Genomic DNA, 19,404 nt, shown 5'->3' with positions numbered 1-19,404 from the left:
GTAAATTGCTTCAGTGTCGCGAATGTTTGTTGACCTAGCTGTCTTACCCACAGCATCTGTAGTGCTTTTGTAGTGTCTTCAGTGTCCGCTATCGTTGTTTGCAGAAAATCTAACCTAGATAAACAACTGTTGTACTGAGTTATCGGTGAAAAGTCATCAGAACACACGTAGCATTTGATATCCAGCGGAAAGCCCAGTGTGCGGTGAAGATGCCATGATGGACACAGACGGACTGTCCGAGCTCGTTAGCCTGAGTGACAGTGAACCAGTTGATTCGGTGACAGATGCCATCTGTGACAGGACAAAGACCAAATCTGCAACCAGCAGGCCTTGCCAGCTTCACGCAAGTTAAAAACCTGTGCTGCATATCTCACCGGAGACATTTGAACTTGCATCGTTAGTCAGCTATCATCTCAGTTAGCACAGCGTTCAAAAGTATTCGGCTTGTTAGCTAACAACTAACGGAGGCGTTAGCTGTGAGCACCCAGGATGTGCCGTCGTGTTACGCTTCGCAGGACAAACCATGCACTTATTTAACCAGCGGGTAGCTTAACGTTAGATTAACTCTAATTCAACGTGAGCAAATCAAGCCTTATCAGCTAGTATGGAGTCTGACGACGATGTGCCTCTCATCTTAACCTGGGACGAAGCGAACAGCGGTCTGCTCAACGAGGAGACTGAAAGGGGAGACGAAAGTAAGTTTTTCTCTGTCATATCTTCAACCTCAGTGGAGTTATTGGACTGTATATGCATGGCCAGGCCCGTGATCGTTGGTTTTTAGGTTGCTTTATCGTTGCATGGCACTAGATTTACAGTTAAAGAAAACATCCTTGATAGAAAGCACACGCTGTTTCCAGGTTATTTGGTGCACAAAGATAAAACCAATGCAGTCCAGTGTCCAGTGTCTTAAAACCAATCGTGCCTTCGTGAAGGTTCAGCTTTTTGAAAGCTGTTTTTTGGTCTTGATTCAGATTAATACCCAGACATCTTTGAGACTGTGGTTTGTGGTGCTGATGCTTTATTTTTCCACTGATGAGTGTGTCTGGTTTGCCCTCAGTATAAATGAGATGGATTAGATCCAACGTACGAACTACAGCTTCCAAAATGACATCCAACTGAGTCACAGCCTCTCTGAGAGAGTTTCAACTAAATTTCTTTAAGTTTGGTGCATCAGATAAACTGGCAGCTTGTACTTTTCAAGCATTTGTAATAATGTATATTGTTTTCGATGAAGGGTATTTAGTATATATTGTAAATGTAATTATAGCAGCACATTTTCTGGTGTGAAATTCATGCTCGCTTACTTACCAGATGTGCACTTGTGCAGCTCGAAGCCATTTAAAGTTGTTGCATACATGCTGCACGTCCAGGCCACACTGTTTTAATGGAGACTGTCCACCAGGCTCTGAGATCACGTGTGTATGTATGTGTGTATGTGTGTGTGTGTGTGCACACACAGTATGTATGGGTATCCATGCATCCACTCAACATAGTAATCCTGCTGCCTTTGTATTCCTCACATTTAACCTACAAAATGACCCATCGGAGGAACTGCTGCCTCAGCAGGCCATGCACCCCTCAGCCCCTCCCTGGTGCTCATGGACAGCATGTGTGTGTTGTGTGTGTGAATGTCTGCAGCCTGTGTGTAAGTGTGTCTGTGTGTGTGAGCTTGCTGGATCATTTTCTCTGGCTCTGGAGGTGCACAGGAAGAGGAGAGGAGTTTTTTCCTCAGGATATGTGGGAGTGGTGGACAAGGAGGTCGTATCATACTGTTCTTTCTGAAAGCTGTCGGAGCTTTCTGGAAAGAGAGGGAGTTTGAAGCCGGACACTGAGAAGAAGGCTGCATTATATCACCTCAGTGACAAATCACATGCTTGGATAGAAGTGTGGAGTTCAGTTTCATTGCTGGTGACCAGGACCCTTCAGAGCGCCACTAAGCTAGATTTTGTTTGTCCTGGGAGAAACTGAACCTGTTTTTTGTTTCTGTGAGCCCGACCCCACCGTGTTATTGACTGAGAGCTCCCAACATGTTATTGTTCCCAAACAAATGAGGGTCTGGAATAGCACACGGCAGACACGGGGTGTACTCCGGTCAGGATAACAGCCAGCCTGCCGCTGGACTGGAATTTGATCTTCACACTTCAGCTGAATCTGCCGCTGCCATGGTGGGAAGGAAATGTCTGTGACTGCATTTCAGAGACTCATATGGTCTCCACTACGTTTTGTTCCAAGGAGTCGTGCCTGAAGCAGAACATGTGATGTACAGTGTGTGGGAAGAGCACTCACACATGATTAAACTGTGCAGCTGCAGACAGACACATGGAGGGATCGTTTATTCAAGGAAGAAACTGTGATTTATATTTATGAGAGATCCTGCTGGAATCTGTAAATCAAGTTTATCAGAGTGCCAGTCTGGATTTCATCTTTCTCAGTTGTACTTTTGAGTTCATTTTGAAGACGGTGCCGGTTTAAGAAAGAGTACTATGTGTCATTTAAAAGTCAAATCTAAATCTGTGTGGCGTCCTACAATAGCATGCAGCTTGCTCGGTGTTATTAGACATCTAGATGTCTTCCGTCTCTTTTGAAGTTAGTTGCAGTTCCTCTGGTAGCGCAGGATTAAGTCGCCCTGTGGTTTATCCGTCTTGTGTCTGTATCCTGTCTGTGGAAGGAAGGAGGCGTAGCAGACAATGTGACATCAGTGCAAACATAGCATTTTCCCACTGACTGGTTGCACTGAGTTCAAAGTTCAAACTCTGCAGCTAAGGCAGGAGGGTAATTTCAGTGTGCAAGTGTTTCAGTCACATTTCACAGTCACTGGTGACAGTATCTCTCATCCAGGTGACGGTAGGAGGCACTTTTTCCTTAAGAAGCGACCGGTCGTTGAAGAAGTACTAAACTTCACAAGCACTGGTATTTGTTTTGAACGGTGTTCTTTCTCCAGTGTCACTTTGATTCTGCTGCTTGGCCGGGAATATTCTGGATCTGTGAGGAGGACTTGCATGCAGACGCCACTTCTGACTGTACTTCTGGACTTTGCATCAGGCCTAGTGGAATGTTTGGCCATCTGTATCTCCAGATGTGTGTGGATGCTGGAATAAGACCAGCGTACTGTGAATAACACACACACACACACACACACACACACACACACACACTTGGGCTGTGGACTTCAGGGACCTTAATACTTTGACAAATACCAACTCATCAATGGAGTGCTTATGCGGGCAGGCAGCTGGTTTCCATGCAGATCCGACGCATAACGAGAGTCCAGTCGTGATCTCCTCCTATGCCTCACAGTTAGAACTAGACTGCATTGGTAGGCAATACCCCTCTATGTACTGTGTATGTGTGTGTGTGTGTGTGTGCGTGTGTGTGTGTGTGTGTGAGACCAATATGTGGTGCTAAAGGAGAAACAAATGTGGAAATTAAAAGATAACTTCATTGGAGTTCCACTTTGTTGTTCTTTTCCTCCTAAATATGGGCTGTATCAATACACTGACACTCAAGTGTTTTCTTCCAGATGGAGGAGGAGGCAATTATGACATAGTGAACAACGCGGTGATCTCAACACCGGGGCCACAAAACCACAGAGCCCAAAATGTGTCCTTGCGGCAAAGCTGGGAGATGAACTACCAAGAGGCAGCCATCTACCTGCAGGTATTCACAAGCCGTGGTTAGTGAGTGAGTGTGCAGGGCGACTGCAACTCACGGTCTCGTGGAGTTCACGCGGTCATATGCTTTTTATAACACCCACTGTATTACTTGTTGATGGTTAAACATTGTGCTCTTCAGTGGGCTATATTTACATCCTGACCGGCTGCTACAAGCAATAAAGTTAAGATAAGAAAAGATACGAAGAAGCAGGGACGCAAACATAAAATCACACAGGCTTTCTCATTACACAGTTCATGTGTAATGATGTTCAAGGTGTGGTCAAACAAAATGTTTCACTGTCAGAGTTTCTCACCGAAATGCTTTGTGTGTATCCTCAAGGCCTGAATACATTTCCTTCCTCATGACATATTTGCAAACCTAGTTTTTAAAATATTGTAAATTTAGCGTTGTTTATATCCACATTTGCAAGCTTGCATTCTTCTTCGTCAGTGCCTGTGTTGGTGCATTACTATGCTTCTTTGCACATTACCGCTACCAACTGGCAATCAGTGGAATAGCATGAAGCTAACAGCAGAAGTGTGTTTGCGCTGTCCCATGCTTGTGTGCCTAAGTGTGCATCCTCATGTGTGCGTGATGGTAGCAAAATAGGCAGTGGAGTACTGAATATATATTCTCAAGTAAAGGCAAGAATAACCATTTGAAAAACCTGTTCAAGTCGAAGAAAAGCACCAGATTAATTCATTATTTAAAGTTACTTTCCAGTCTAGTATTTTTTCAAGTGTGCAGGTCAATGTAAAATAATGAAAAACTTGGATAAACTTGGATAAAAATGATGAAACTTACTTACCTCTACACTCGATTCTCACATTTAGAGCGAACTAGTAGTAAGGAAGGTATAAATGGCAAAAGTAGGAAATTAAATAGTAGATTATGGGCTCAAAAATATACTTGTAAAAAGTAAAAAGTGCAGTTTAAAAAGGAACATGAAAGATACATAAAAAAAACTCTTCTTTTTTTACTTGTCATGTGGAACACACTCTATGTTGCTCTATAGCGCTACTAGTGGTCAAAAACTCCACAGGGGACCTTTAAGAAAACGTACAACTTGTAGATAGATAATGATGATGTCTTTTAGGGTGAGCACGCATGGACATTGTGGAAAGGATGGTGTGTGTTTGGTAGCTTTTTTCCCTTAAATGGTTTTTGTCCAGTAGCTTGTCTCACACATTTTTTTTTTACACCAAGTTCAGAAAGGTGGTGGTTCCCAGACATTTTCTGTCACCCCCTCTTTAGTAAGACAAAATAAAAACTATGATATATTTACATTTAAATGCATTTATGCTAATGTATTGTGTTCCTCAGACCACAGATACCGCTGGGACATTAATTACATCAGCTGGAATAAAAAGGCTTACGCACTGTGGTTTGTGTGTCTGTAAATTTCACATGCAGGAGGGAGAGAACAACGATAAGTTCTTCACCCATCCTCGAAACCCAAAGGCACTGGCAGCGTACCTGTTTGCCCACAACCACCTGTTCTACATGATGGAGCTGCTGACCGGGCTGCTGCTGATGATGCTGTCGCTGTGTGAAGCTCCCGCCGTGCCCTCGCTGCGCCTGGATGTCTACGTGAGTGAACATACGCACAAACACACACACACAAACACAAGCTCATACACACACAGCTGGCTGTAAAAGCGCCCTCGTGTGTGACACCTCTGCAGGTCCATGCCACTCTGGAGCTGCTGGCTTTGGTTATGGTGGCGTTTGAGCTATGCATGAAACTTCGCTGGCTGGGCTTCCACACCTTCATACGACACAAGAGGACAATGGTGAAGGTAAAGGATGCATGATGGGTATTCCTGCTCCACACTGCTGTCTGCAGGCTGCATGTCATCGTTTGAGATTCAGCTTCTGTTATTGTGTGTTGTTCATGTTGTCTCTTCTTCTTCAGACGTGTGTGTTGCTGCTGCAGTTCGTCGAGGCCATCGTGGTTCTGATCAGACAGACGTCTCACGTGCGAGTGACCAGAGCTCTCAGACCGATTTTCCTGGTGGACTGTAGATACTGTGGTGCTGTGCGCAGGTACACAGTGACACACAGACTCAAGCTGACAGGTCAATGTCACGGCCACAAAATGGAAATATCAGCATCCTTAACTGAGACGCGTCCTTTCCCAGGCTTCAAACATAATACTTTTCTCAGGATGAGAAACGGTGATGCGGCTCGGCAAGCTCGCAAAGCCAGACCAGTTAGATTTGTGCTCCATTTGGCTTGAAAACGTTCAGTGAGATGTTTTTGACGGTGTCTGAAATGTTCCTGCGCAGGACTTTAAAACCTAAAATGACATTGACTGCTCACTGACAGTTTTAATGTCACTGCTTTGTGGTTAATGCCCTTTTTTACATGTTGTTTTCCAACTGTTAAACTGTTGAACGCAGTTGTCACTGACAGCGTTTCTTTCATCCAATCAGAAACCTGCGGCAGATCTTCCAGTCCCTCCCGCCTTTTATTGACATCCTCCTGCTGCTGCTCTTCTTCATGGTTATATTCGCTATCTTGGGTGAGAAAACATATTATTTTAAAGGATATTAAACGCTGCTGCTCCAGAGGAAACAGGCTTTTTGTTCCTCTGTGTTTGACTCTCCCGTCGCCTCCTTCCAGGTTTCTGCCTCTTCTCTCCAAACACCTCTGACCCGGTACGTTGAGTCGTCTGGCCTGCCTGGTTTGTTTGAGTTATGTAAGTTTTGGGACTTGGTTTTGTGTCTGTAACGCTCACGTTTCCCTCTCCTCTCACTGCAGTACTTCAGCACTCTGGAGAACAGCCTTGTCAGTCTGTTTGTGCTGCTGACCACAGCAAAGTAAGCAGCACCGCTCACTCATCTTTACACACACGGCATGCAAGCGGCACTTCCTACTTTTCAGCCTCATCGTGAATGTTTTGGCCTCACCAACCTGCAGGACAGCTTTTAGTTCATATCCCATGACTCTTGCATCTCACGCTTCCTTCTCTCTCGTAGTTTCCCTGATGTGATGATGCCAGCATACTCCAAGAACCGCTGGTCCTGTGTTTTCTTCATTGTTTATCTCTCCATAGAGCTCTACTTCATCATGAACCTGGTACAGACTGCCTTGTTTTCACTGCTTCTGAAATGTCTAGCCTGATGTATTTGTGCAGCAGCAGCTTGTACATGATTACTCATCAGCGTCATTTTCTCTGCACCCCCTCCAGCTCTTGGCCGTGGTGTTTGACACGTTCAACGATGTCGAGAAGATGAAGTTCAAATCTCTTTTGCTTCACAAACGCTCCGCTATTGATCACGCCTTTCAGCTGTTAGTCAGCCGGCAGGTACGACCGCACTGTTCAGTGGAGAGTAAATGAATATGTGGTACAAATGATTTGTTTACTGGAGCTCTCACAGCTGCTGTATCTGTGCTGTTTTCCCTCCAGAGGCCGATGGGCGTGTCGCTGAAACAGTTTGATGGCCTGATGCGATTTTACAGACCACGGATGTCTGCAAGAGACCGCTTCCTCACATACAAAGCTCTTAACACCTCAGGGGCTTCTATGCTCAGGTGACTGCCTGACTCACACTTTTTCAGTTAAAATCCTTCTGCATTTAATTGTATTGTTATATTTTCGTATAATGTAATTTAATGGGATTTAATTCTGCAACAGTTTACAGGACTTTTATAAGTTCTATGAGGTCACTGGCCTTAAATGGAAGGTAAGTAGCTTCACGTTTAGGTTTGAAGTCACCCTATTTTGTGTCCTTTGGCCTGTTTTTAATGCATATGTGTGTGTGTTGTTAAGGCACGACGCAGTGGAGAACATTGGTTTGATGACCTCCCTCACACGACCTTCCTCATTTTCAAGGGCAAGTTCTCTGTTTCTGCTGTTCATTTGACGAAACAACTCAGTCTCTCAGTTCCTTATTCTCAGTGCTGTCTTCTCCTTGAACAGGCATCAACCTGCTCGTGAAGTCAAAGGCCTTCCAGTATGCCATGTGTAAGTGTAATCACACTCTCACAGCTGCCCTCAGAGGTGCAGAGGCAGCCTCTCCCATCATTAACCTTTTAATCTTTTCTTTTGGCTGCAGACGTGGTGGTGGCCATCAACGGCGTGTGGATCCTCGTGGAGACGTACACGCTGAATAGTGAGATCTCTCCCCATCACGTAAACACATGTGACTGAAGTGTTTTGCTCTACAGATCTCTCACCTTCGCTCTCCGTCTGCAGGTGGATTTTCTTGGTCCAGATTTGTCCCCTGGAGTTACATTGTTTTCCTGACCAGTGAGTTCGCTGCCTGCTGTCTCCCTCTCACATAGAAAATCATGACAGTGATCCTCTGCTGTAAAGCCGATCATACAAAGTTGTTTACATGCACTTCCACTAATAGTAACTCTGCCTCTGTCCCTCCACTTTTAGTTTATGGTGTAGAGGTGTTACTGAAAATTTCAGGTTTGGGGCCGATGGCTTATTTCAGCTCTGGGTGGAATCTGTGAGTAATAACTTGAACACTGGGTTGATTGATTGACACATGAAATGAGTGCTGAATCCAAAATGTCAGACTTGAACATTTCAGTTTACGCTGAGCAACACAGCGAGTGCAAGACTGCATCAGTCCACAGACCCTGTCCCAGTCTGCACATTTGGATTCAGTTTACTAAAACCTCTGTGATTTAGTTTTTTTTTTTGAAACACAACAACGACATACGTGAACATGAGCCAAACACTGGGTCAGCGTGTCTGTGTTGGTCTCTCCAGGTTTGACTTCTCAGTGACAGTGTTCGCCTTTCTCGGGCTGATTGCTCTCGCCTTCGACATGGAGCCGTTTTATTTTATTGTCGTTCTCCGACCACTTCAGCTGCTGCGGTACACTTTGATTTCTCACCTCAAGATGAACTTGTTGCACTATTTCCTGTTGGCATTATGTTTAAATGTTGGTTTTTCATGTCTCACAGGTTGTTCAAGATAAAGCAGAGGTATCGTAATGTGTTGGACACCATGTTTGAGCTCTTCCCCAGGATGGCCAGTCTGGGGCTGACTTTAATCATCTTCTACTACTCCTTCGCCATCGTGGGGATGGAGTTCTTTGCAGATGTGGTTTACCCCAACTGCTGCAAGTGAGTCAAGCCGGCAGCTCCCAGCAATTAATTTAACACTCATTTGAGGATAAATTGTGTTTACTTCCACTCACTGTTCTTCATTCTGTCTTGTCTCTCAGCACCAGCACAGTGGCAGACTCATACAGGCAGATCAACATCACCTATGGCAACAAAACAGTGTTGGAGGAAGGCTATTATTATCTCAATAACTTCAACAACATTCTCAGCAGCTTTGGTAATTCCCCTTTTTCTTTAAGGGCAAGACTGACAGTATTCTATATTTTTGTTGCTGTCAGCAAATCTCATGAAAAGAGCAAAACCAAAAGTGTTCGTCCATCTCTCTGCATTTTCCGACTTCCCCAGCATGTTTGTGGCTCTCTACCCACAAGCCCATTGGTTCCTTCTGAAGATGCAAATCTGTCAAAACAGGTCACAAATATAGTTTCATTTAAAAAAAGAAAAGCCTGAGTAATTTCCTGAAACTGCTTGACACTTTAGTTTTTAGAATTGTTGCTCAAACAGGAGTAAATACTGCTTTTTTGGGGACTGTGAGTGTGTGTATGTGTGTGTGAATGAGGCATACGTTGTAAAGCGCTTTGAGAGGTCAACATAGACTAGAAAAGCGCCATATCAATGCAATCCATTCACCATTTTATCACCGGATTGTGTGCTTTTTGTGTCCAGCTGTGCACGTGTTCGTGTTATTAATTCATTTGTTTTTTTCTCCAGTGACTCTGTTTGAACTGACTGTGGTCAATAACTGGTACATCACCATGGTAAGATCAAGTCGTTTATCTGTGGCCGCCCGTCAGTCACCTCTGCGTGTCACTGTTTGACTGCTGCTGTGTTCACTCTCTCACAGGAAGGAGTGACGTCCATGACGAGCCACTGGAGCCGGCTCTACTTCATGACCTTTTACATAGTTACCATGGTGAGGCCTGAGAGGCTGTTTGTGATACTTCTAGAAGAACATGCTGCTTTCTGACATGTATCAGTGCATGAATGAGTGCGTCCTGTGTGATATTTTGTCTGTCTCCAGGTGGTGATGACCATCATTGTGGCGTTCATTCTGGATGCATTCGTGTTCCGCATGAACTACAGCCGCAAGAACCGGGAACCACTGGAGAACCCAGAGGGTGAGACCTTGTATGACTCATGTCGTGGGGACTTACCGTGAATCTGTTTACAAAATTATATTGTGGGGACTCCCCTTCCTTTTGGGGAGAAAATGCAAGTCCCTATGATGTAAATCATTAAACTTTAGCTGAAGACTTGGTTTGAGGTCAGGTTCAGTCTCCAGGGACTGAACAGAAACACAGCTGTGTGTTTTGTACTTGAGAACAAAAGCCCTCATGCATTGTTGAATATCCGCAGTACTTCTCACACAGATAATCAGATAAAACACTGAACTGATTAACATTTAGCTGCTGGTTCTGTGTGAGAGGACGGTGTGGCGTGTGAGATAGCGCTCAGTGGGTCATTTTAAGGTCTGTGTGTGTGTGCACTTCAGATGAGAACGGGATAGTGTTTGAAGTAGAGGTGAGTCGTGATGAAGCTCTGGCCACTCTGGAGCTGTACAAACAGACCTGCCCAGGCCTGTCCTCCCTCAGCTCTCTACAGGGAGTCCTACAAGCCATGGACAGGGGTGGGGTAAGAACACACACACACAAATAAACAAACTCTTTGTCCTCTGCTCTTCATATGAAGTCCCACTAACTGGCTCCCCCTCCTGCTTTGGTGCGTGCAGCACTTGTCTCTGGTGTATCTGGGTCGTAGGTCGAGAACAAAGAGCGACCTCAGCATGAAAATGTACGAGGAGGAGATACAGGTGAGAAACTGAAGAAATGATCCTGCGTCAAACGACGGTAGCTCGGTCTGCGCTAACCTGCTAACCTTCTCTACGCCTTGTTTCTCCAGGAGTGGTATGCAGAGTATTCAAGGGAAAACCTGCCACAGCCAGACCAAAGCCTGGAGCGGGATCCGGACAGTCCCGTCTCTGAACCGTCTTCCTTCCCTCAGCCTCAGCTCAACTCACAGACTGAAGCTCATAGCATTAACTAACGCACAGTTTGCAAGCTGCACGCACTGTACTCGCCTCCATCTCAGCGTTTTAAAATGCTAAGGAACCCCATCACTCCAGGTCTTCTCCAGTTCCCTCCGCTCCCCTTGGCCACAGTGGGAAACTAGTCCGGGGCCTTTTGGACAGACTGAGACGAGTTAATGGTGACTCCTTCCTGGAGCCGTCACTGCAGACAGAAAGACAGCAGTACAGGTCTGTCCCTCCACCAGTGAATCGGGAAGCAGCAAATATTACCAGAGAGCCTGTACTACTACAGAATGTTGTGTACTGTATGTATACTACTGTAGGCCTTTTGTGACCTCTTGTGAATCATGTAGTACTTAAACCTGATGCCTTAGTTCAATGGCTCCTATGATCAGTATTAACAGACACCACTTCTACTAAGCTCTCTACAGACCAAAAGTGTAAACAGTAACACTCCTGTTAGCTCAACCCAACAAGTTACAGTGTATCTCCCAACTAACGTCTCAACAGACCCAAACAATTTTACTTTTATATAACTTCTTATTCTGTAATGTATAGTTAATAAGGGATTTTATTAAACTGTTCAAATTGTCATTGATGTATTTTTGCTGTATCATATTGCTGTTAACTGCTTATTATAATAATTTAACACAGAGAGTGAGGTGAGACTTCTGTATCACAGAACAAATACCAAACCAAAATGATTTAATTCCCCAAAAGCAGCTTTGTACAGGGTCATTTTAACATTTTGATTTACAGTACATTTAACCCTTGACCACACCTAAACCGATATTTTTTTAAAACTGATATTTTTCCCCTTTGGAAAAAAAATAAAAAAATAAATTAAAAAAAATAAATCTGTCCACAAGACCTTTGTTTTACAAAATCTGTCTCCACACGGGAACATGAAAACAATTCCAAACATGAATCATGCTTGGCCAGTAGGGGGCGATAGAGTCTACATCAACGACGCGTCAGCTAGAACATTCTGAGTAAGTGTAGTGATCTATTTTCCTTTGGCAGAACTTAAAAACACAAACAATAGTAGCTAATTATTTCTGTATTTGTACTTATTGAACACCTTTCTGACACGCGGCCTGGCACTGCTAACCAAACGTAAACTCCCCGGTAGTTCGCCATCATCACAGTTCCAAATGCACAAAAGGACAACGGGCAAGTGCAAAGGTGAGGTGATGACACACCAATACATGTTAAAAAAAAAAAAAAAAAAAAACTGAGCTAAAGCACCGTATGTGTGCGAACAAGAGGCCCATCCGCAGAGGGAAATGTTCGTTTTGCAAAATATCTGTAATATGTGTGGTCAAGGCCTTACTTCATTCACAATGTTTCAAAGTACAAATTTCTACAACTTGACTTGTGTTTTCCCCTCTGGACTCACAAAGTGCCGCCAGTCAGCACAAACAAGAAGTTGAATAAAGGCGCAGTGTGATGATTAGTATCAGCTCTCCCTGAGCAGAGAAGTCTTAGTTTGTCATCAACATATGAATATATAAATACCTGCTTGGTTTCACAAACCGACCACAGAATGGCTCGGGACAGCAGGCAAGTGCACAAAGTGTAGATTCTTCTATAAATAGTGCATTAATATGTGTAGAAGAGGACGTCATTCGTCTGCAGCCTCTGTTCCAGTGTGTCGTTTTGCATACCGGGAGGACGTCCCCCGTTTCAGACTGACCTCAGGGTCACATCTATACACTGTGGATCTTGCCAAACTCTGTGAGCAGCGCGATGACAAGGAAGACGACGTAGAAGAAGAGGAGAAAGATCCCGTAGGCCCGACTCAAGTGGAACCGGCACAGTGGAATGATGACGAAAGACAGGACCAACGACAAACCCAGAGCTCCTGCAAGAACCCACGTCAGCAAACCCTCCATTTCAAACTGAGGAAGAGAGAGAGACAGAAGATGCATCACGATCCAAAACGGTCTGACCACAATGATAAACTGCCGATCTGTGTGTTTGAGTCGATTACCTGCACATAGGTGTGTGTTTGAAGCACCTGTACCAGGCATCCTAAACCCACTCCAAAGAGCATGTCTGGAGAAAATACAGTCAAGGGTGCAGTCTTTAACAGCCGCTGTTATACATGTAAGTTATGTTTTTATACTGACACACATGGTCTCAAACGAAAATAAGGATACTGAAGATGATGCCTCCAAAACATGCAGATATGGCCATGCGTGGGTAACCCTGCCGGGCGATGGTGATGTCAGAAAAGCAGTCTGAAAAAGAGATAATATTTTAAGCACGAGCATATATTTGTATATGTTTTGAGAAAAACAATTAGATTGACAAAGATCACCTCCTATGCTGTTGCCCCAGGCCAGCAGAGTCAGACCCAGCACAGTGTTGCTGAGACTCAGCACCACACCGAGCATGTGCAGAAGACTGACCACTTCAGAGGCCGCTGCGCTGATCAACACCGCACTCACCACGAAGCCCAACAGAGCAAACAGCTGCAGAGGGAAAGAGAAACACGTGCACACGAGCAACAGAACATGTTTCATCATCACAGAGTGAATAAAACATCACATCACACACCCCCAAAACGGGTTTACAACCTGTATATTTTAGACAATATCTGTTCCTTTTTAATCTTCACATATACTTACTGGGTGATATTTGGGAGGACAGTCATTAGCGGTGGTGCAGAAGACAATAGCAGACAGGAAAAGTCCCAGCAGAAGAGTCAGCAGCCAGACAGGAAACTGCCCTTGGATCATATAATCTCCATCTAGACATTAGTTAAGGGAAGAAAACAGATTATGGCTGCTGCAATATGTCATGCTGCCTTGATCAGGAGAGGTGATGCACTTACATATTCCCGACTGGAAGACGAGCACACACACCAGGGGAGCGGTGATGAGATGAAGGCAGTTCAGTGGACGTCTCCAGTTCCTGTCTTCTTTATCAGGGTCGACTACGGGGATGCAGAGCAGCAGCAGGACCTCCATCGGTGTCTGATGGGTGCAGGACACAAGTGCCAGATCATTTAGATTACAAGAACAACTTCAAATTTTCACAGTTCCAGCTGTTTACACACACACACACACACACACACACACACACCTACCTTCAGTACTTTGAGGACCCTCCACCTCCATGATTTCCTCCTCCACTTCCTGTTGTCCACTGGATTCAGAGAGTTCAGCAGGATCTGACTCGTGGACTCTGAGTAAGGCAGAAGTGGCCTGTACTCGGACTCTGAAACACCCACACCCACACACGCGCGCGTGCATATTATGATCCTGATCATGCAGATAAATCTTGGTGTCCATTAACTTATACTGTGGTTGATAAAAAGGTGCTGTGCTTCCTACCATATTCTTGGCTGGTCCTGTTGGTCAGGCAGGGAATTTCATCATCAGACGAGTCGGATGAGTGAAACTCTGCTGCAGAGACAAAAAATATCATCACTGGTAATTACAGAAGCATATTCCTTTCATCTGCCTGCGTGTATATGTATTTGTGTTTCTAACCTGAGATATGTGCGACGCTCCGGACACTTGAGTTAATTGAATGTTTCTGCCGGTTGTAGATGTACGCACTGATGATAACGGTCAAAACATACACCACATAGAGGCTCAGGTATCCTAGAGGAAGGAAACGAAGCAAAGTGAAGCTCAGAATGTCACAGTGTGTCTGAAAATACTGAGCGCTTGGAGCAAAACTGCTCCAGAAACTCGATATAATGGCTCCATTCACAGTATATACAGTCTCCTGTTTGTGTGGACATCTAAGAAGAGGATATGGTGGGACAATGATGATGACTGTAAGTGGCAGCTTCCCCCGTCCCATGTGCCACCAGTAGGCAAGTAGCTGATTCATAGCAAATTATGGCCGAATGACTCTTTGAAATGCATTCTGGGATTGTTTTCAGACAGGAAATAGCTGAGATTGCAGCCTGACGCTGTAGATGTTGGCAGCAGAACAAGAAAGCACTTAAGAGACACACCACCTCCCTGCTAGGCTGCAAAATCTTCTACATTTTTAAATATATTAAAGAGACGATACGCCTGGCAAGAAAGGATCACTTTTCCAAGATAAGAGAATGCTGGGAACTCTAAAATATTATTCTCCACTACTGAGCAGCTGCTCAGCACCACCCCCACCTGTCCAAGAATGTTCTTCAAAATCAAAATAAGCTCAGTCAGAGCCAGCAAGGCTGCTGATGTGAGCACAGATGACCTCAGCACACCCTGTAAAAAGATGTAATCATAGGAAAATTCACCTGTATTATATTAACTGAGCTCTGCAGGACTGTCAGTCTAACCCGTCCACCTCCTGTGCTGACTCTGAACCTGCAGCATTTTTAAAGCAGGTGTGATAGTGTCTCAAGTCATGTGCTGAAGACTGTAAACACATCTCAGTAAACAGGCATCTTCCCCGAAACTCGACCTAGATCTTAATGCACTCACTAACGACAGGCTGACATCCAACCTTCCATTCATGAGCAAGACACTGGAAAAGATCGTTTCAGTGCAAATTAACGCCTTTCTTAAAGAAAACAACATTCTGGAGGAATTTCAGTCCGGCTTCAGAACAAACCACAGCTCTGAAACTCAAATCTGCGACCTCAGACTAAACTCAGATGAAAATAAGGTCTCAGTTCTTGTTGTTTTAGATGTAAGTGCTGCGTTTGATACGACTGACCATGAAATCTTAATCAATGGTCTTGAACAGCTGGTTGGTTTTTCTGACTGTGTGTTAAACTGGTTTCAAACAAACATCAAAGGCATCACTCTAGGAAATCACGTTTCTGAGAAACGTGACATCTGTTTTGGGGTTGCACGGCGCTGCCTCGGTCCATTACTGTTCTCATTACACGTGCTGCCACTTGGACACCATTACAGAGCACTAATGTATGAGGACGACAAACAACTGAACATCTGTGCTGAACCAAGTGATGCTGCAGCTGCAGACTCCATTACTAACAGTCTTTTGGCAATAAATAATTGGATGAGCACTAATTTCTTGAAGTTAAATGAGAAATGCTATTTAATAATCCGGGGAGATTAAATCTGAGGTTACAAATCTTGGTGTTATTCTAGATTCAAGATCCAAGCATCAAGTCCACATCAACAAGGTGACGAACACCTTAGAAACGGCTAAAGTACGACTATTTATGAACCAAAAAGAAGCTGAAAAATTGATTCGTGGCCTTATTTCAAGCCGACTCAATTACTGTAATGCATTAATTACTGGTCTCTTAAAACCTTTTCTGTTTAGTCTTGAACTAAGTGTGACTTCCTGTGACTTATGTCCGTTCTAACTAACAATCAGATCAAGCTGGCAAAAGATACTGTAGTGTCCAACCATTTGTCTCTGTGTGTGTGTGTGTTTACCAAATGTTTCTGTCAGTGACATGGTTCCTCTGAACAACATGAAGAAAGTCCAAAACACCGCCGCCATGTAGAAGATGACATCACGCAGAAACGGGCGGGAGGCCACAGTGAAAGGCTTGACCAGCGCCACGCTGCCTGCGACGACTGTGGTGACGAACACTCCAGCTCCTGTGGAGGGAGGGAGGAGAACAAGCATGATGAGGCCAATCTCATATTAAAAACCTTGACCTGTTTATTTATCTGTGTGTGTGTATGTGTGACACCGCGCCTACCAAACAAAGCTCCGACAGCCAGCCCAGCAGTGTGTGGGCGGGAGAAGGCTGCAATGGCACTGAAGATGTCTGGAGCTCCGTTACCAAGAGCCAGAAACGTCACCCCCTCAACGCAAACACCAGTCAAGGAAAACATTCCTCACAGAAATATATACATATATTTAGCAACACTGACGGAAATCTAACAAGTAGGAAGCGAAAACCGTGTGAGTGCTTTGCACGTGAGAACCAGAGCAAAGTGAGAACTTGTGAGGGATGCAGAGTTGATGCTGATAAAGGATACAGCCACGTTATGAGTGAGGTGCAGACTGGTGGAGATGGCTGACAGGTTGGGGCAGAAACTGAGGACAAACAGGGGAAATATGTTCACTTCTCAAATTCAAAACATCTTTTGTTAAACGTACAGCAGCTTCTGGACCATTCAGCGACCTGAACGCACTCGTGTTCAGTGTGTGAACTGAGAGCGGGTGGGCCGGAAAAGCAGAATAGACTGTACTTCCTTTGAGGAAATCTCACAATGACAAAAAAAACCTCTCTACAGTCGATAAACATGACCGCACCAAGGGCACGAGTGTGTGTGCGTGTGTGTGTGTAGTCTGTATGTGTGTAAATATGGCAAACAGGTCACAGTTCCCACAGCTAAAGTTAATCAATGAAAATGAATGATTTATGCTGCCCTGACACACATACTGACACTGGAGAGATACTTACAACTTAGATGCTGTGAGGCCAAGAAAGAAGAACAAAAAGAACAACCATATAATCTGTGGAGAAGCAGAACAAGGTAAAGGTCTGGTTGACTGGCAGCAGTTTACTTAACACACACTCAGAGAAAGACATAAGTGCTGCTTGAGTCTGTCGTACTCGAACAAACACAAGAAAGCTGACCCTGATTCATGTGTCCTTGCTGATCCTGCCGTTCCTAATCTTACAGCCCTGCCATTCAGTTTCTGCACAGACAGATCGAAGCCATTCTCAGTGTGGCCGTTTGATTCGTTATGTTGTAAGAAGGGGAGTCCCTCAAGTTCACACATTCTTGTGAAAATCCATGATTTAGCAAAGACAGAAAGGTCAGAGTCCCTTAAATCAGATGTTTGATCATTTCTGGTTCCTCTGCAGCAGAGCCAACTTCCTCAAAAGATCGGCTGGTGCTGAGACCAAGAGTTTCAAGATGCTCTCTCTCTCTCTCTCTCACACACACACACACACACAACCAGGTCTTACACAGAAAGTGATGGTGAGAGGTGTGAGGTTGGGAGGAAGCAGACAGAAGGCCGTATGAAGGTAGTTGATGAAGCCGTCCTCCATGCTGCAGTCTGGTGTGTTCTTCACAAATGCACAGCGGTCTGCAGCACTGAGGTTCATCACACGGTCACACTGAGCACACACACAGAGAAAGAGATCAGTCTTCCTGCAACACACACTGTGACAGCTTAGTAATATTTTGACCCAAAGAAACAATGCAGGGTTTTAATATGCTGGAAATTCATTTGTTGCAATTTGATCAGTCATCAGAGTATTGAGGGATATGCTGCATGTAAGATAGTATCAATCCAGAGTGGGCGCTAAAGATAAAACCCTCTACTACTACTACTACTACTCTATACTGAAGAACTGCTTTCACATTGACAAATTCATACTGTCTCACTATACATACACTCAGTGGCCACTTTATTAGGTACACCCGTAAACTATAATGCAATCCAACACAACAGCTCAGCCGGAAATTCTCCTAATAATTTGCACTGGGCTGCATTATATTGAGAGGTGTTTCTAAGGCTTACACCACACATGACAGAATATCAGAAACGAATTTAAAATTAATAAAGCCCAGAACAACACCACACTATGACCTGAATGAACATGTTACCACCATGTGAACGCCCACATGTCACAGTATAAACACGGCGGTCAAGCTTCATTCACGCCTGGGGTCTCCTACTGATCATGTGACAGCTGGAAAAACCTGCTGACAACCTGACAGCTTCAGATCAAACTGCGCACAAATATCAAGGCAGTAAACAGGCGGCGAAAACACACCTGGTGGGTACATTTCACAACCGAGCACAGTTACAAATCTCACCGACCTCATCGTTGGTGCTGTGAAACATCATGGCTCGTGTGGTGTTTAAGGACCAGCCGGCTAGTCCCACAACGGGTGGGTTCCTGAGGACATGTGAGCCCGAGGCGACCCGCTGGTGACACGATAGCGTCAGAAGAAGTGAGAGGAAAACGGCGAAAGACATGACTGACTTTATCCCGGAGCCGCGTCCATTCTGGTGGTTTACAGGACTGTGGTGGGTTGTTTTAGTCCATCAACCCGGACATGTCGGCCTAAATTAAACCGAGAATAGCGGAGGATAAGTCTGAAAACGCGTGTCTTTCCAGCCGTAGCTTCTCTAGAACATCTAAGATTTGTTTCTTCAAGCACTCTATTGCTGTTTGGTCTGATTCAACGTCCGTGTACTTTGTGTACACCTTCGCCCGAAACCCCACCTACTGTTTTTCCAAGACATGTGCCTCCTTCAAGGACTTCTCGTAAACTCAGGTTTTCAAAGATGCAAAACAAACAAACAAAAAAGGATACTAAGATGTGGCTATAAAAATCTACAGAGAAGTGGACAACATAAACAGATTTATATTTTATATATATATATTTTTTTATTAATTTGCAAAGCCAAAAAAAACCCCCATCACTTAACATTGTTAATGTTTCTCCCTCATTTCGTTTAAAATATGGATTGGCACAATAAAACGCAGTAATACCTTAAACATACAAGATAATTAATCCAGGTACAGATACTCAGGTGTTGGATAAACTGTGCAAACTGTTTTCATTTTTGGAGCTCACGCATGGGCTTTTTCCAACACAACATGAACGCAGCATGTAAGTGAATCTCAGTCTTCGTCAGTCAGGGCTCTTCTTGCCTCTGAACCTGGTCTGCTGATCTTTGTTTACACCAAGTCTAATAACTGTGGGAGAGCTCTGTCAATGTGA

The 19,404-nt window shown here is 44.4% G+C and overlaps 2 protein-coding genes across 3 annotated transcripts; one reads left to right on the top strand and one right to left on the bottom strand.

Moving 5' to 3' along the window:
* tpcn1 (two pore segment channel 1) lies at positions 1 to 11,625 on the top strand. The gene is made up of 26 exons (XM_076729950.1): positions 1 to 695; positions 3,521 to 3,657; positions 5,068 to 5,244; positions 5,340 to 5,453; positions 5,570 to 5,700; positions 6,090 to 6,178; positions 6,280 to 6,314; positions 6,418 to 6,476; positions 6,636 to 6,735; positions 6,848 to 6,964; positions 7,067 to 7,191; positions 7,295 to 7,343; positions 7,430 to 7,493; positions 7,580 to 7,624; positions 7,716 to 7,772; positions 7,856 to 7,909; positions 8,045 to 8,117; positions 8,384 to 8,491; positions 8,581 to 8,742; positions 8,844 to 8,959; positions 9,454 to 9,500; positions 9,587 to 9,655; positions 9,764 to 9,860; positions 10,235 to 10,374; positions 10,472 to 10,552; positions 10,642 to 11,625. Exons 1-26 carry the CDS (start codon positions 605 to 607, stop codon positions 10,783 to 10,785), a joined length of 2,481 nt encoding a protein of 826 aa, XP_076586065.1. The 5' UTR covers positions 1 to 604; the 3' UTR covers positions 10,786 to 11,625.
* slc8b1 (solute carrier family 8 member B1) lies at positions 11,459 to 18,890 on the bottom strand. 2 transcript variants are annotated; one of them, XM_076729956.1, is made up of 15 exons: positions 18,494 to 18,890; positions 17,631 to 17,783; positions 17,118 to 17,170; positions 16,690 to 16,747; positions 16,407 to 16,512; positions 16,135 to 16,302; positions 14,269 to 14,382; positions 14,110 to 14,181; positions 13,863 to 13,993; positions 13,608 to 13,749; positions 13,402 to 13,523; positions 13,092 to 13,245; positions 12,931 to 13,011; positions 12,762 to 12,826; positions 11,459 to 12,669 (listed from the first exon to the last, which is right to left on the bottom strand). In XM_076729956.1, the coding sequence occupies exons 1-15, from the start codon at positions 18,650 to 18,652 to the stop codon at positions 12,478 to 12,480; spliced, it is 1,770 nt and encodes a 589-aa protein (XP_076586071.1). In that variant the 5' UTR covers positions 18,653 to 18,890; the 3' UTR covers positions 11,459 to 12,477. The 2 variants fall into 2 exon arrangements, with proteins under 2 accessions (XP_076586071.1, XP_076586070.1); XM_076729955.1 differs by having other exon boundaries at positions 11,744 to 12,669; positions 14,110 to 14,178; positions 18,494 to 18,787.
* Between the last annotated feature and the right edge of the window lie 514 nt (positions 18,891 to 19,404).

This window comes from Chaetodon auriga, chromosome 5, assembly GCF_051107435.1.
Source record: "Chaetodon auriga isolate fChaAug3 chromosome 5, fChaAug3.hap1, whole genome shotgun sequence".
In the NCBI taxonomy this organism is placed as follows: Eukaryota; Metazoa; Chordata; class Actinopteri; order Chaetodontiformes; family Chaetodontidae; genus Chaetodon; species Chaetodon auriga.
This window is presented reverse-complemented; position numbering and strand designations above follow the sequence as displayed.